The sequence below is a fragment of the Monodon monoceros genome, unplaced genomic scaffold (assembly GCF_005190385.1).
Source record: "Monodon monoceros isolate NGI ecotype Baffin Bay Population unplaced genomic scaffold, NGI_Narwhal_1 Super_Scaffold_12, whole genome shotgun sequence".
Lineage (NCBI taxonomy): Eukaryota > Metazoa > Chordata > Mammalia > Artiodactyla > Monodontidae > Monodon > Monodon monoceros.
In genome coordinates this window covers 126,633,521-126,649,402 of record NW_021703768.1, presented here as the reverse complement: position 1 = coordinate 126,649,402, position 15,882 = coordinate 126,633,521, and the positions used below count along the sequence as shown (strand labels likewise).

The window sequence follows — 15,882 nt, the reverse complement described above, 5'->3', positions numbered from 1 at the left end:
GGTTCTGGTCCTGGCTCTCCATTACTCACTGGGAGATAGTGGAAAAGTCCCTTCCCTTCTCTGGGTTTAGTTTCCTCATCTCTACCATGAAGGAATCATACTAAACTCAGGATGGGCAAATACATGGCTTGCACGTGGGCACGCCAACTCCTGCATCCACTGCAGACATCACTAAACCATCACAGCATTCTTCATCACTAAACAAAGACTTGGCCTCAGAATCCTCTCACCACTGTACTCCAGCAGTCATGTCCACTTGATAACTGTCTCCTCATAATCCAGGAATTAGACGGTTTCTGCTGGTCCCTCTGGCTCTGGGCCTCTGTGCTCTCTGGCACTTGGGAGGAACTCAAGGACAAGGGAGTTCCAAACTCTCCAGTGTGCTGACATGAAATTCTTGAAGGGCTAAGAAATCTGGCTCAGATGCCTCCTCTTTGGGTACCCTTCCTTCACTCATACTCCCTCCCCTAATTGACAGTACAGGACCGACCCCCTCCTTTAGAGAGTTCATTCCTTTCCTACATGTGAGTCTACAGTTAATACGCTATAATGAGAGGTTCCAGAAGAGAAGGAGACTACAGAGTTTGGTGATCAAGAGTATAAGTTTTGGGGTCACAGAGACCAGAGTTCCAGACCTGGATCTGCCATTTCCTAACTAAATGTGTTAGGGAAATCACTTAACTTCTCTGAGCCTTGAGTCTGTAACATGGGAGTACCCATCCATGCCATATAGTGCACATGGTAAATACTTAGCAACCATCTCTCCTCTGCTCCCTCCTGTACCTCTGGCAGACATGACTAATTGATCACAGTCTTCTTTGCTCTGAACCAGTTTTGCCTGGCACTGCTCCAACATGCAGAGTAGCCAATCTGGGCTTCTCTGATTTTACTCTGAGACTCCCAGCAGGACACAGGGAGAGCTCCCTGAGGCTGTGGTTCAGGACAGACAGGAGAATCCAATGCCCATCCTCTATCCTCTTCCCACCTCCACACTGATGGGCAATTCATGTTCACCCCAGCTTCACTCTCACTTCCTGGGAAAGAGGGGGCAGATTACTGGGGAGTGGGACTAGGGCATGGTGGCCCCCAGAATTCTGTGGCTGAGAAAGCAGGCACTGGGGGAGGCTGGTCAAGAATGGAGAGACCTGCCTGTTTTCTGGGGGCCAATGATGAGGAGCTTTGGGAAGCGGTCACACGTCTTCTCCTTGGACCAGATGTCTTTATGGCGTTTGTCTTCACAGGGATCCTAAAACAACAGGGGAAGAGATGTCAGGGGTGCCCAAGAATGGACACTGGACTCCCACTGCACATGGATATGTGGCTCTTACAGCCCTGAATGACAAGTGTAACTGCATGTGCCCTTGTCACATCCCCATCTCGGGACACTGAACGGCTGGCAGGCAGCGACCGTTTCTAGTCAGTCTCGCGCCCCCAGACATAGCCTAGTAAAATGCTCAGCACAACACTTGGCTCATGAGCTCCTATTGTTGAATTTAAAAGTTCAGCAAGAGGTCAGCAAACTTTCTCTATAAAGTTTAGTAAATCTTTTGAAATGTTTAGTAAATATTGTATTTTAGGCTTGGGTACTATCCGGTCTGTTGCAACTACTCAGCTCTGCTGTTGTAGCTTGAAAGCAGCCACAGATGGTACGTACAAGAATGAGTGTGGCCATGTTCCAATAAAACTTTATTTACAGAAACAGACTGCAGGCCAGACTGGCTCACAAGCCATGGTTTGTGGACCCCTGAGACCATCAATTCCAGCTTCTGCTTCCAGTTTTTTTACAGCGCCCTGGGGCAACTTCCCCAAGAACTGTCCCCCAAGCCCTCTGATCAGTCCCCTTTCCCATGCTCAGAGCCTGCTGGAGTGAGAAGGTACATGCCAGGCAGGGCAGCTGCTTTCCACACTTGTGTACACTGTGTTCCCGTACAGTTCTGTGGTGCTGTTTTTCAGAGGTGAGTATGCATGCACATAGGTCTGCATGGAAGGTCTAGTGTGCACAAGAACAAGCAAGCATGCCCACGCTGGTGAGCAAGTGTGCACCTGAGTTTACACTTGAGAGAGCATGAGGGCCTGAGGACTGAGTCCCTGAGACCATACCTGGGGTGCATGCCCGTGGGTGGTAGGCCTTCCATCCCTGCCATGAGGCACCCAGGCCACCCATCCCACCCACCTGCCAGAGCGGGTCCTTCTCCTCAGAGAAGATCTGGAAGTACTTCTGGGCCAGCTGCACCGGGGGCAGTGTCTGCAGCCGGAGGTTGGTCCAAGAGTGCAGGAAACGCACCAGGTGCTTGAAGGTGTACAGGCCCAGGCGGTCGTTCCCGTAGTTGGACAGGTGCGTCATGAAGATGCTAATCTGCTCCGGGGAGGGAAGATGCGAGGCGGGGCCAGTCAGCCTCTGAGCCCCTTTCACTACCTTCACCCCCACTTCTGACCCTCTGGTCTTGCTCAATGACCGCGCTCAATGACCAGTCCAAGGTTCACCGGGGCCGTCAATAAACTCACCGTGTGAGCTTGGGCTAGGTACAGCCAGGTGAATCTGGTCTGACGCCTGAAAGGGGAAGCTGACCTCCTGTGCAGTCATATGGGTGCTCTTTTCTACTTTTTTGGCAGGAGGGTGAGGGGGTGCGTGGAAGATAAGGGGTACACGGTTACCCCATAAAGGAGATAACACCACCACTTGATATCTATCTAATATTATTAAAGTATGGATGATTATTTCCATTTTACAGATAAGGAAAGAGAGACCCAGAAAGTTCAGCTGAACTATATATATAGTGCATTTTAAACTATCTATCTATGTAGGTATATAGTTTAATATATAGCTTAACAGATTCAGTTTATTACCATGTATATTTATACAATATTTATATTTTTATACACAAACACAAAGATTGGAAAAAGAACAGACAAAAATGTCAACACTAATGGACTTCCCTGGTGGTGCAGACTAATAAGAACCTGCTGTATAAAAAAAAAAAATTAAATTCAAAAATTAAAAAAAATAAACAAACAAAATAACAAGTTAAAAAAAAAAAGGGGGCTTCCCTGGTGGCGCAGAGGTTGAGAGTCCGCCTGCTGATGCAGGGGACACAGGTTCGATCCCTGGTCCGGGAAGATCCCACATGCCGCGGAGCAACTAAGCCCGTGCGCCACAACTACCGAGCCTGCGCTCTAGAGCCCGTGAGCCACAACTACTGAGCCTGCATGCTGCAACTACTGAAGCCCGTGTGCCTAGAGCCCGTGCTCCGCAACAAGAGAAGCCACCGCGATGAGGAGCCCGTGCACCGCAACGAAGAGTAGCCCCCGCTCACTGCAATCAGAGAAAACCTGTGCGCAACAACGAAGACCCAACGCAGCCAAAAACAAATAAATAAATAAATAAGTTTATTTTTTAAAAAGTGCCAACACTGTTGTATGGAAGTGCAAGATTATAAAAGGGACAAAAAGACTGCTCAGATTCTCCACCAAGGTCATGCAGAGGAGCGGGGACACAGCCAGGGCTAGAGTGCGGGTTTCCCAACTCCTGGCTGCACACTTGCTCCTGCCCCTCCCCCCAGGCCTGGGAAGGCCTGCCTCGGCTGCAGACGACTGTCAGACTGTCCCGCAGCCCCTCCTCACCGCCAGCCAAGGGCTGCGGAGCACTCACAGGGTTGAGGAGCACCGTGAGGAAGAGCTCGCCCCCGTTGATGATCTTGTCCAGCTCGCTGGAGCCACCTGGGTACTCGTTGTAGAAGATCGTGTGTGTGAAGAGGCCGCAGGTCTGCCGCGGGAGGACCTGAGGATGGGGCGGGAGAGACGAGCTATGGCTTCTCCAGGCACGGATGGTGACGAGCAGGGTCACCAGAAAGGGGACCTCAGAAAGGCAGCCTCTTGTGTGACCACACACACCCCAACCCTTGGGGGTCTTCTCCACCAAAGACCTGCAGCCTGTGACACTCCCCCAAGTAAGCCCAGGGGCCCTTGCCATTTTACATATGTAAACACTTTTCATATTTCTCTGTACAAAATGAGCAGACTCCAAAGTAACAGGGACAGGCAAGTGAGAATGTTTCTGGAAATTTGGACTGTGTGCCCAGCGAGGGTCCCTGCCCCTCTCTAGAGCAGCTCTCCCAGGCACAATCTGTGACTTCTCTCCTGGCTTTACAACCTGCCTCGTAGCACTCTTGGTTGTACATTGGTTTAGCTGTTTAGTATGCGATCCAGGAGGGCAGGGAACTCACCCGTCTCATCACCGCCTCATCCCCAGAGTCAGTAGGAACGCCTGGGAGGTCAGAGGATAGATGGATGCAGGCATGAATCTGGCCTTCCCATGACTGCCCATCTGGACTGATGAGAACCGTCTAGCCACTCCAGTGGCTGAGGCCAAAAACCTGGAGTCATCCTTGCCTTACCTCTCTCTCCCATACTCTATATCCAAGTAATCAGCAATTCCTGTTGGCTGTAACTTCTAAATATATCCAGAATGTGATCACGTCCCAGCGTTGCACCCTGGTCCAAGCCACTATGCCTCAAGGGGAAGACTGCAGCGGCCTCCTAACTGGTCTCCCTGCTCCCCACTTGGCCCCCTACAGGCTTTGCAACTCATAGCAGCCAGAATGATGGAAATCCTCTTAAAATATGAGTTAGATCATAAGAGCACTCCATTCAAAACCCTCCCATCACAGACTAAAAGCTAAAGTCCATCCAGTGGCCTTATGTTGCCCTGCATGATCTGGTCCATCAATCACCCCTCTGATCTCATCTCCTACCACCTCCTCCCAACTTGCTCCCTTCCAGCCATACTTGTCTCTTAGTTGGTCCTCAAAACCACGCAGCACAAGCCTGCCTCAGGGCCTTTGCACTTGTTTTCTTTTCTCTGCCACGCATGCTCTTCCTCATGTAGCAGCATGGCTCATTCCCAGGAAGGCTCTCCCTAACCATCCTGTTTAAGCTTCTCCTCTCCTCAGTACTCCCTGTCTCCATTCCCTGCTTGATTTTTCTCCACAGCATTTATGCCATCTGACCATTGTATACTTTACACAGTTATGAATGCACTGTCTCCTCACTAGAATGTCAGGTCTACAAAGGTGAGGACTTTTGATTTTGTGCACTTCAGTATTACCAGTGTGTAGAAAAGCGACAGACACACATTTTACATAAGCCAACAAATGGATGAGACAGAGGCCTTTCCCAGGGCCTCACTAGAGGCCCATTAAAGAATGCTCATCTCCTGATCCCCTGCCACAAAAGCATAGGAGTAGCTCACGAAAGAGGCAGACTGGTAGTCCTCCTTCCCTGGGATAGAGAGCCTCAGGTGACAGAGGGGACAGTAGAAAGTGGCCTGAAACCCCTAACCAGCTCCCCAGACTCATGCTTCCCAGGATAGCATGTGCATACCCGCCTCCCAGGCTCTGGGCCACACTCACCATGATGCCGTTGTGGATGAAGCCGCGGCGGTAGCGGGCTGGCTTCAGGTGGGGGTACTCCTCCGTGCTGGTCACGCGGATGTTCCACACCTGCTTCCAGGCCTCGTACAGCTGCACGTGCACAGGGTACACGCCCGAGTGGTGGGGCGCCACTGCGTACCCCATGTCTGTGGGAATGCCGTGCTCCTGGGGAGAGGAGGGCCAGGGCAGGGTGAGCAGAGGATTTCTTCCCCTCTGGGCTTTATCTCCCCTTTGCAGAGAAAAATCAGAGGCTAGAACGGCAGAGCAGCGGGTCTGAGCCCTTGAGGTGCAGATGGGGAAGCTGAGGCTCAGGGCCCAGAGTCTCGGAAAGAGGCACCAGCCGAGCCGGGACTCCAATTCGGCCCAGCATTCACTTCCTCCAGCACCAGGAGTGAGGAACAAGGACGGGTGCTGTTCCTGCCTCTCTGGGCCTCTGACTGGCTGGTGGCTCAGGCTGAGCCAGCAAGCAGGCTTCATCCCCTCCTTGCTGGGCATCTCCTCCAGCCTTCTGGGGTACCCACTCTAGCCTGAAGATGAGAGCTTGGGCTCAGGAAGCAAACAGGCCTGGGTTTAAGTCCTGCACGGACCTCTTATTAGCTGGTGTGGCCTCCCAGAGCTCCAGTTTCTTGTTTAAAATGAGGCTATTGAGATACCAGCCTCTTGGGATCCCTGTGAGGCTTCAATGAGACAGCAGCTATAAAGATGTTAATAAAAAGCTGTCAGACGAACTGCAGAAGCAGCACAAGGCCAGTAGTTCTGACCCCCAGCCCAGCCCCGAGCCCTCCCGGCTCTGCCCTGTAGGGAATCTTACTCACGACAGCGAACTTCTTGTTCAGGGCCATCTGCTCAGCCAGTACGGACTGGTTGTGGAAAAGGTGGGGCTGCATGTGGCTCCACATGTGGGGGAACCACCAAAACTCCTTCACGTACGACAGCAGCAGGTCGTCCCCCGCGTCCTCAGCATCAGTACCTACAGCCCGAGCACAGGCAGCTCAGCCCGGCCCACCTGCCATGAGGCCTGGTGATGGGTGTGCACGGCCACAGCCCACCTGAGAGCTGCTTAGAGTGGTTCCGTGAGCTACAGTGTGGGGCAGATAGAGCCCCAGTCCAGGGCCCTGGATTCGAGCATGGCCTCGACTCAGTGGGTGACTTTGGCCAAGTACTCCCCATCTCTGGCCCTTGGGGCCAGTCTATGCAATATGCAGTTCAGAGGCAATGACTCTAATGGTTTCTTCTAGCTCTGACTTGCCTGCTGTGATTCTATTCCTATTTTTCTACTGGGTCATTTGTCTTTTACTTATTGACTTGTAGATGCTCTTTGTATATGTACAAGATGTTTAACCCTGTCTTGTGTATATCACTACAACTACATCTGATATGCTAAGGGTTAAGAATATAAAAATACACACAGACAACCAAGTGTTGCTCTTATTTGGCTTTGGAGCTATGCTGCAGACTTTCCTCCCAGAACTGCAGACTAATAGGGTTTGCCTAGAACTCAAGAGAGGCTGTCCTCACTGTGGCCCATGCAAAAGGCAGCTCGAGGGAATGCTCACTACAGATGACTACTCAGAGGCTGTTCCCTTCTGCCCAGTCCCAAGGGGCAGCTTGTGAGGACCTTGGGAAAGCCCCCAAGAGGAGGGCAAATATGCACCAGGCAACCCTGAGCCTTCAACCTCAACCCTTAAGACTCAAAATTAAAAAATAAACTCATTCCAGATGAAGGAACAAGATAAAAACTCACAAGAACAATTAAATGAAATGGAGACAGGCAACCTACCTGAAGAAGAATTTAGAGTAATGATAGTAAAGATGATCCAAGATCTTGGAGAAAGAATAGAAGCACAGATTGTGAAGATACAAGAGATGTTTAACAAAGAGCTAGAGATTTAACGAACAAACAGAGATGAAGAATACAATAACTGGAATGAAAAATACACTAGAAGGAATCAACAGCAGAATAACTGAAGCAGAAGAATGAATCAGTGAGCTGGAAGACAGAATGGTAGAAATCACTGCCACAGAACAGAATAAAGAAAAAAGAATGAAAAGAAATGAGGACAGTCTCAGAGACCTCTGGAACAACATTAAATGCACCAACATTTGCATTATAGGGGTCCCAGAAGGAGAAGAGAGAGAGAAAGGGCCTGAGGAAATATATGAAGATATTATAGCAGAAAACTTCCCTAACAGGAGAAGGAACCAGTCACTCAAGTCCAGAAAATGCAGAGTCCAATACAAGATAAACCCAAGGAGGAGCGTGCCGAGACACATATTAATCAAACTGACAAAAATTAAAGACAAAGAAAAATTATTAAAAGCAACAAGGGAAAAGCAACAAATAACATACAAGGGAATCCCCAAAAGGTCATCAGCTGATTTTTCGGCAGAAACTCTGCAGGCCAGAAGGGAGTGGCACGATATATTTAAAGTGATAAAAGGGAAAAACCTACAACCAAGAATACCCAGCAAGGCTCTCGTTCAGAGTTGATGGAGAAATCAAAGCTTTACAGACAAGTAAAAGCAAAGTGAATTCAGCACCACCAAACCAGCCTTAGAACAAATCCTAAAGGAACTTCTCTAGGCAGAAAAGAAAAGGCCACAACTAGAATCAAGAGAATTATAAATAGGAAAACTCACCAGTAAAGGCAACATAAAGTAAAGGTAGGAAATCATCCACACACAAATATGGTATCAAAACCAGCAATCAAGAGGAGAGTACAAATGCAGGATATTGGAAATGCACTGGAAATTAAGAGACCAGCAACTTAAAACAATCTTGTACATATACAGTCTGCTATATCAAAACCTCATGGAAACTGCACACCAAAAGTCTACAACAGACACACACACACAAAAAAAGAAAAAGCAATCCAAACACAATACTAAAGATAGACATCAAATCACAAGAGAAGAGGACAAAAGAGGAAGGGAAGAAAAAAGACCTCCAAAAACAAGTCTAAAACAATTAACAAAATGGCAATAGGAATATACATTTAAATAATTACCTTAAATTAAATGGATTAAATGCTTCAACCAAAAGACATGGGCTCGCTGAATGGATACAAAAACAAGACCCATATATATGTCGTCTACAAGAGACCCACTTCAGACACAGGGACACAGACAGACTGAAAGTGAGGGGACAGAAAAAGATATTCCATGCAAATGCAAATCAAAAGAAAGCTGGAGTAGCAATACTCATATCAAACAAAATAGACTCTAAAATAAAGACTCTTACAAGAGACAAGGAAGGACACTACATAACGATCAAGGGATCAATCCAAGAAGAAGATATAACAATTGTAAATATATATGCACCCAACATAGGAGCACCTCAATACATAAGGCAAATGCTAACAGCCATAAAAGGGGAAATGAACAGTAACACAATAATAGTGGGGGACTTTAACACCCCACTAACACCAATGGACAGATGATCCAGACAGAAAATCTACAAGGAAACACAAGCCTTAGACCAGATGAACTTAACTGATATTTAGAGGACATTCCATCTGAAAGCAGCAGAGTATACATTCTTCTCAAGTGCTCATGGAACATTCTCCAGGATAGATCACATCTTGGGCCACAAATCAAGCCTTGGTAAATTTAAGAAAACTGAAATCACATCAAGCATCTTTTCTGACCACAACACTATGAGATTAGAAATTCATGACAGGAAAAAAAACTTTAAAAAACACAAACACATGGAGGCTAAACAATATGTTACTAAACCACCCACGAATCTCTGAAGAAGTCAAAGAGGAAATCAAAAAATACCTAGAGACAAGTGACAATGAAAATACAACAGTCCAAAACCTATGGGATGCAGCAAAAGCTGTTCTAAGAGGGACGTTTACAGCAATACAATCTTACCTCAGGAAACAAGAAAAATCTCTGAATAAAGGTTATTCAGAGATTAATAGGCTAATAAACAACCTAACCTTACACCTAAAGCAACTAGAGAAAGAAGAACAAAGAAAACCCAAAATTAGTAGAAGAAAAGAAACCATAAAGATCAGAGCAGAAATAAATGAAATAGAGACAAAGAAAACAATAGAAAAGATCAATGAAACTAAAAGCTGGTTCTTTAAAAAGATAAACAAAATTGATAAACCTTTTGCCATACTCATCAGGAAAAAAAGGGAGAATTCAAATCCATAAAATTAGAAATGAAAAAGGAGAAGTTACAGTGGACACCACAGAAATACAAAGGATCATAGACAATGATACAGGCAACTATGGGCCAATAAAATACATACAGGCAACTATGGGCCACTAAAATGGACAACCCAGAAGAAATGGAAAAATTCTTAGGGCTTCCCTGGTGGCGCAGTGGTTGAGAGTCTGCCTGCCGATACAGGGGACACGGGTTCATGCCCCGGTCCGGGAAGATCCCACATGCCGCGGAGTGGCTAGGCCCGTGAGCCATGGCCGCTGAGCCTGCGCATCCGGAGCCTGTGCTCCACAACGGGAGAGGCCACAACAGTGAGAGGCCCGCGTACCGCAAAAAAAAAAAAAAAAAAAATTCTTAAAAAGCTACAACTTTCCAAGACTGAACCAGGAAGAAATAGAAAATATGAACATACCAATCACAAGTACTGAAATTGAAACAGTGATTAAAAAACTCCCAACCAAAGTCCATGACAGATGGCTTCACAGGTGAATTCTATCAAACATTTAGAGAAGAGTTAACACCTATCCTTCTGAAACTCTTCCAAAAAATTACACAGGAAGGAATACTCCCAAGCTCTTTCTATGAGGTCACCATCACCCTGATACCAACACCTGGCAAAGATACCACAAAAAAAGAAAATTAAAGGCCAATATCACTGATGAACATAGATGCAAAAATACTCAACAGAATACTAGCAAATCATATCCGGCAACAGATTAAAAGGATCACACACCATGATCAAGGGGATTTATCCCAAGGATGCAAGGATTCTTCTGCAAATCAATCAATGTGATACACCACATTAATAAACTGAAGAATAAAAATCATACGATCATCTCAATAGATGCAGAAAAAGCTTTTGACAAAATTCAACACCTATTTATGATAAAAACTCTCAAGAAAGTAGGCATAGAAGGAACTTACCCCAACATAATAAAGGCCATATATGACAAACCCACAGCTAACATCATTCTCAATGGTGGAAAGCTGAAAGCATTCCCTGTAAGATCAGGAACAAGGCAAGGATGTCCACCATCACCACTTTTATTCAACATGGTTTTTGAAGTCCTAGCTACGGCAATCAGAGAAGAAAAAGAAATAAAAGGAATCCAAATTGGAAAAGAAGTAGTAAACCTGTCACTGTTTGAAGATGACATTATACTATACATAGAATATCCTAAAGATGATACAAGAAAACTACTAGAGCTCATCAATGAATTTGGTAAAGTTGCAGGATACAAAATGAATACAGAGAAATCTCTTACATTACTATGCACTAACAACAAAAGATGAGAAAGAGAAATTAATGGGACTTCCCTGGCAGTCCAGTGGTTAAGACTCCGTGCTTCCAATGCAGGGGATGTGGATTCAATCTCTGATGAGGGAACTAAGATCCCACATGCCATGCAGTGCAACAAAAAAAAAGTCTACAAATAATAAATGCTGGAGAGGGTGCAGAGAAAAGGGAACCCTCCTATACTGTTGGTGAGAATGTAAATTAGTACAACCACTATGGAAAACAGTAAGGAGGTTCCTTAAAAAACCAAAAATAGAACTACCATATGATCCAGTAATCCCAGTCCTGGGCATATATCCAGAGAAAACCATAATTTGAAAAGATACACGCACGCCAATGTTCACTGCAGCACTATTTACAACAGCCAAGACACGGAAGCAACCTAAATGTCCATCAACAGACAAATGGATTAAAAAGATGTGGTACATATATACAATGGAATATTACACAGCCATAAAAATGAATGAAATAATGCCATTTGCAGCAACATGGATGGACCTAGAGATTATCATACTAACTAAGCCAGACAGAGAAAGGCAAATATCATATCTCTCATATGTGAAAGCTAATTTTTAAAAAAATGATACAGATGAACTTATTTACAAAACAGAAACAGACTTACAGATATCAAAAATGGTTACCTAACTTATGGTTACCTAAGGGGAAACATGGTGGGGAAGGATAAATCAGGAGCTTGGGATTAACATACACTACCATGTATAAAATAGATAAGCAACAAGGACCTACTGAATAGCACAGGGAACTCTACCCAATAGTCTGTAATGAGGGAATTCCCTGGTGGTGCAGTGTTTAGGACTCCACACTTTCACTGCTGAGGGCCTGGGTTCAATCCCTGGTCAGGGAACTAAGATCCCACAAGCCAGGCAGCACAGCCAAAAAAAAAAAAGAAAAATTCTGTGATAACCTATGTGAGGAAAGAATCTAAAAAAGAATAAATATACGTATAACTGAATGACTCTGCTGTACACCTGAAACTAACACAACATTGTAAATTAACTATACTCCAATAAAATTAAAAAAAAAAAAAGAAAGAAAAACTCGTGACAGTGCTCATCTCTGGGGTGGGTGCAGTTATAGGGCACTTTCATTTTCTCTGCTACGTATTTCTGTAAAATTCGTAAAATTCAACCAATCCCTTTCTAAGGCTGAAGTAGTACAAAGAATATTAAAAGGTGGTGGTGAGAGGGAGACAAGAGGGAGAAGATGCCCAACCCCCTGAACAGCAGAGTCTGAGGCCCGGGGACAGATGAGTGGGGGCCATCGTGTGTCACTGCTGTCTCCAAATGCCCTCTGCCTGGGGCTGCGACTGCTCTGTGGGCTGTCTGGCTCTGGGAGAGGCCACAGAAGTCAAATGTGGCCCTAAGTGGGCCCATCCGCCCACCTGCTGACCCCATGGCATAGCACTCCGAGGGTCTGGATGTTGAGGGTCCCTGGAAGTTGCTAGTGGGGGCAGAGCCAGGCCCACTTACCTGTGTGGAAGAATTTCCCTGAGTAGCCCAGGTTGAAAGTGAAGTTTGGGATGTGTGTCCGTAGTTCGTTCTGCGTATCAAATAGGGCCTAGGATAGGCAGAGTGGGGAGAAAGGGGTGAGGGGAAGCCAGAAGTTCCCCGCTCCTCCCAGAAGGGTTCAGCTCCTGCAGGACCAACTACAAAGTTGGCAGGGCCCATAGCAAAATGAAAATAGGGACCCTTGCTCAAAGATTGTTGAAAATGTCAAGAAGGAAATAGCAGAGCATTATCTTGAATATGGGCCCCTTCTAAGCATGGGGCCCTGTGTGACTATACAGGTCCCATACCCACGAAGCCAGCCCTGTGCTGCCGCCTCCACCAGGCCTCTGGCAAGACAAGACATAGACTCTAGCCTGGTTCTGCCATGCCCTTGAGAAAGCTATGCAAATTCTCCAGGCCCCAGTTTCCCCAGGTGTGAAATAGGGATAATAATAGCTCCCTCATGGGGCTCTTGGGAGGATTAAATGAGATACTGCATGTAAAACAGCCTGGCATTTTGGTAACTGATGAAAAATAGTGCCATTATCATGTCTGTGGTCACTGCCCCTGTGAGCCTCAGGTCTTCATCTGTCAAATGTGGGAGATTTCACCTCGTTGGTGACTGCAAGGCTGATGTCAAAGGACCACGACTTTTCCAGAGACGTACTGTGTGCCCAGCAATGCAGTGTTTCCATGCACAGCTCACCCAGTGCTTTGCAAGTCAATGAAGGGATGCTGACACTTGTGAAACAAACATACAGTTGTCCTCTGGAGTCAGGACTCAAAAAAATCCCTACCAGGTATGATGCACAAGCCTGCTAGGAAACCTGTAAGAAGAGCCCGCTATCAGAACACTTTGCAAACAAAAAGTACTGGCCCTCCTTGGGGCCACCACCGGCATCTTACCAAGGCCATGCACTACCTGGTGGACACCCATGCTCTAGCTGTGTGGCCTTGGGCCAGTTACTTCACCTCTCTGAGTCTTAGTGTCTGTAAAATGGGATTTAAAACAATACCCACCTCACAGAGCTGCTGTGAGGATCAGATGATGCAATGCACAGAAAGGGCTGAGCACAGAGCCTGGCACTTGCCAAGCCTTGAATAAGCACTGCTGTTGGTATCATTTAAGTTGCACTGTACAGCCCGTACTGTACAAGTTAATGAGGCAACATTCATGTCTCTGCAAGAAAAGCTCAGTTGTAGCCAGTCCTTGGGATTAAAGAAAAAAAAAACAAACCTGCCCTTTCTGACTCAAAAGGATGTTTAAAGCAAATGGGACCTGGCTGGCATAGAGCTCTACAGTCTGCACTGGGCTGAGTACACTGAAGAGGGCATCTCTTTTGGTATTCTTCTACAGAAAAGGCTCCAAACTGCTAGCATTCCTCTCATTCCAATAATGGGGAAAATAAGAACCAAGAAGGGCAAGCCCAGGGTTCACAGGAGACACAGTGAGCCTGGCAGCCTGATTTCCTCATGGGGTCGACCCTGGACCAGTCTCAAGGACTCATCCTGGACAGGAAGCAAAGACCTAGGTTACAGCAGGAGAGAGCAAGGTTGGGCCACCTGAAGAACGTCCTAAGGAGAAAACAGAGTAAGCTACTTTGCTAGAGGTGGGTCGGGGCATTGCATGACGCCTCAGAGCTGGAAGGCTCAACAGGAGTCTCAAAACTTTCTTTCAATAGGGGAGCCCCTGAGGAAGTGAAATCTCAGGAGCAGACCCAATGGGTAAAGCAGATCAAAGCAACACTGCTCTGTCCCAGAGGTAGAGCCGGGAGGGCTCAGAGCCTGGCATCTGCACATGCCCCCTCACCCCAGCCATCCAGGTCCTTCCCATCCACCCCACCTTGTCATTTCACCGCTGAAGCTCAGACAGTGGAAGGGACTTGCCCAAGTCACCCAGTCAGTTAGGAGCAGATTGGGACTGGAACCCAGGTCTTGACTCCCCAGACAGTGCCTGCTCCTCAGCATCAACTGCTCTGCTCTCCCCTGGAGGTGTACGGAGGAGCAGAGAGTTCACTCTAGACCAAGGCAGGAGGACGATGGACCCCGCCCCCTGCCCCAGCCCAGGGCCTTCCTTCCAGGACCCACGGCCAATCCCAACACCGCACCCACACGGAGGAAAGCATTCCTCTTAATTAAGTCTCTTTTTCAATCCTCCTCCTATCGTCAAAAAGAAGTCTTGGTTTGGTGCTAATACGTTTCTAACTCTCACTAATCTCGTATAAGAGAGGACAGGTCATCAGTAGGCAGCGGTACTTCGCTAGAATTTAATCCTCTGTTTCGTTTTCATTGGATCTATTGTTATGGTTGCCCGCGATTTATGGCAACCGATACTGATTTCCCCATTTACACTAGTGATGTTGTTCCTTTTGCATACAACTCTGAGTAAAGTAGTGAGTAGATGAAAATGGTCTTAATTTGCAGGCTTCTCTTTTATAGTGATACATGTGTAAAATTTCATGGTTTGCAAAATGCTTTTACATACAGTTAGTTTAGTTTGGTAAACATTTTTTGAATTAAACACATGCCTTTCACTATCTATACAGACCGCAGTTAAAGTATGCCTTGTATATGATTCACACTCTAATTCTTGTTTTAGGAGTTTTGTAGGAGCTTTGGTACTGACACAAACATTTTTGAGAGTTAAAAATCATGTCTGGATTAAGAGGTAGGTACTCTGCACAGCTACCATCTCTCCGTAGTTATATTCTTGAGCTCCATATAACCGGAGGCAAAATTCCTGTATATTCAATACTTCAAATAATTTTAAATGGCACTTGCTTCTAATAAGACAATAAAACCAAGTGGCCAAGGGAGGGGGACTGACAGCACAGAGGAGGTGCAGACAGCAAAGTCACGATGGGGACAGTAAGGTCTGAAGGTGGCGAGGCCCACCCTACACGGTCTGGCGCCCCCAGCCATACCTTCACGTCCTCCACCTTCATGCGCGTGCCCTCCTTGCCCACAAAGATGTCGTCAATGTCCACCAGGATGTAGCGGTCCAGAGGCAGCGAGAGGCGCTTGCCTGTGAGGAAGGCCACGGCGTCGACGAAGACAAGCTTGTGCAGCCAGAAGTTGAGGTTGTTGCCGAACAGCACGCGCTGGATTCCGTCGTGGAGGCCCAGGTCCTGGACCACAGTGGCATGCAGCGCGGCATGAAGGCCGGCATCCGCGCCCAGGTGCGGGATGGACTCGGACGACCGCGTCTTGGCCAGGAGCACAGGCTCGTAGGTGGAGTGGTTCGACTGGAATACGGTCCAGTCCTCGCCGGGCAGCACGCCCTTCTCCACCTCGCTGGGCCGCGTCACGTACAGCAGCGGGGACTTGGGGTTGATGCTGCAGTCCTTCAGGCCGAGGTTGGAGTGCAGGAACAGGGGGAAACCTTTGAGCTGCGCGCTCAGCAGGCTGTTCTCATTGGCCTGCAGCCGGGTGGGGCGGGGCGGGGCGGGGCGGGGGGGGGGGAAGAGAGCC

At 47.2% G+C, this 15,882-nt stretch overlaps 1 protein-coding gene across 3 annotated transcripts in view; it reads right to left on the bottom strand.

The window, feature by feature from the left end:
* NDST1 (N-deacetylase and N-sulfotransferase 1) overlaps positions 1 to 15,882 on the bottom strand; it is a 69,247-nt gene that overhangs the window by 16,438 nt on the left and 36,927 nt on the right. For all 3 annotated transcript variants that reach the window (XM_029216246.1, XM_029216247.1, XM_029216249.1), the window contains exons 3-9: positions 15,336 to 15,830; positions 12,394 to 12,481; positions 6,245 to 6,399; positions 5,409 to 5,594; positions 3,650 to 3,778; positions 2,174 to 2,356; positions 1,150 to 1,246 (exon numbers count right to left, since the gene is read on the bottom strand). In XM_029216246.1, the coding sequence (XP_029072079.1) occupies positions 1,150 to 1,246; positions 2,174 to 2,356; positions 3,650 to 3,778; positions 5,409 to 5,594; positions 6,245 to 6,399; positions 12,394 to 12,481; positions 15,336 to 15,830 (1,333 nt within the window). The remainder of the gene's footprint in view (positions 1 to 1,149; positions 1,247 to 2,173; positions 2,357 to 3,649; positions 3,779 to 5,408; positions 5,595 to 6,244; positions 6,400 to 12,393; positions 12,482 to 15,335; positions 15,831 to 15,882) is intronic.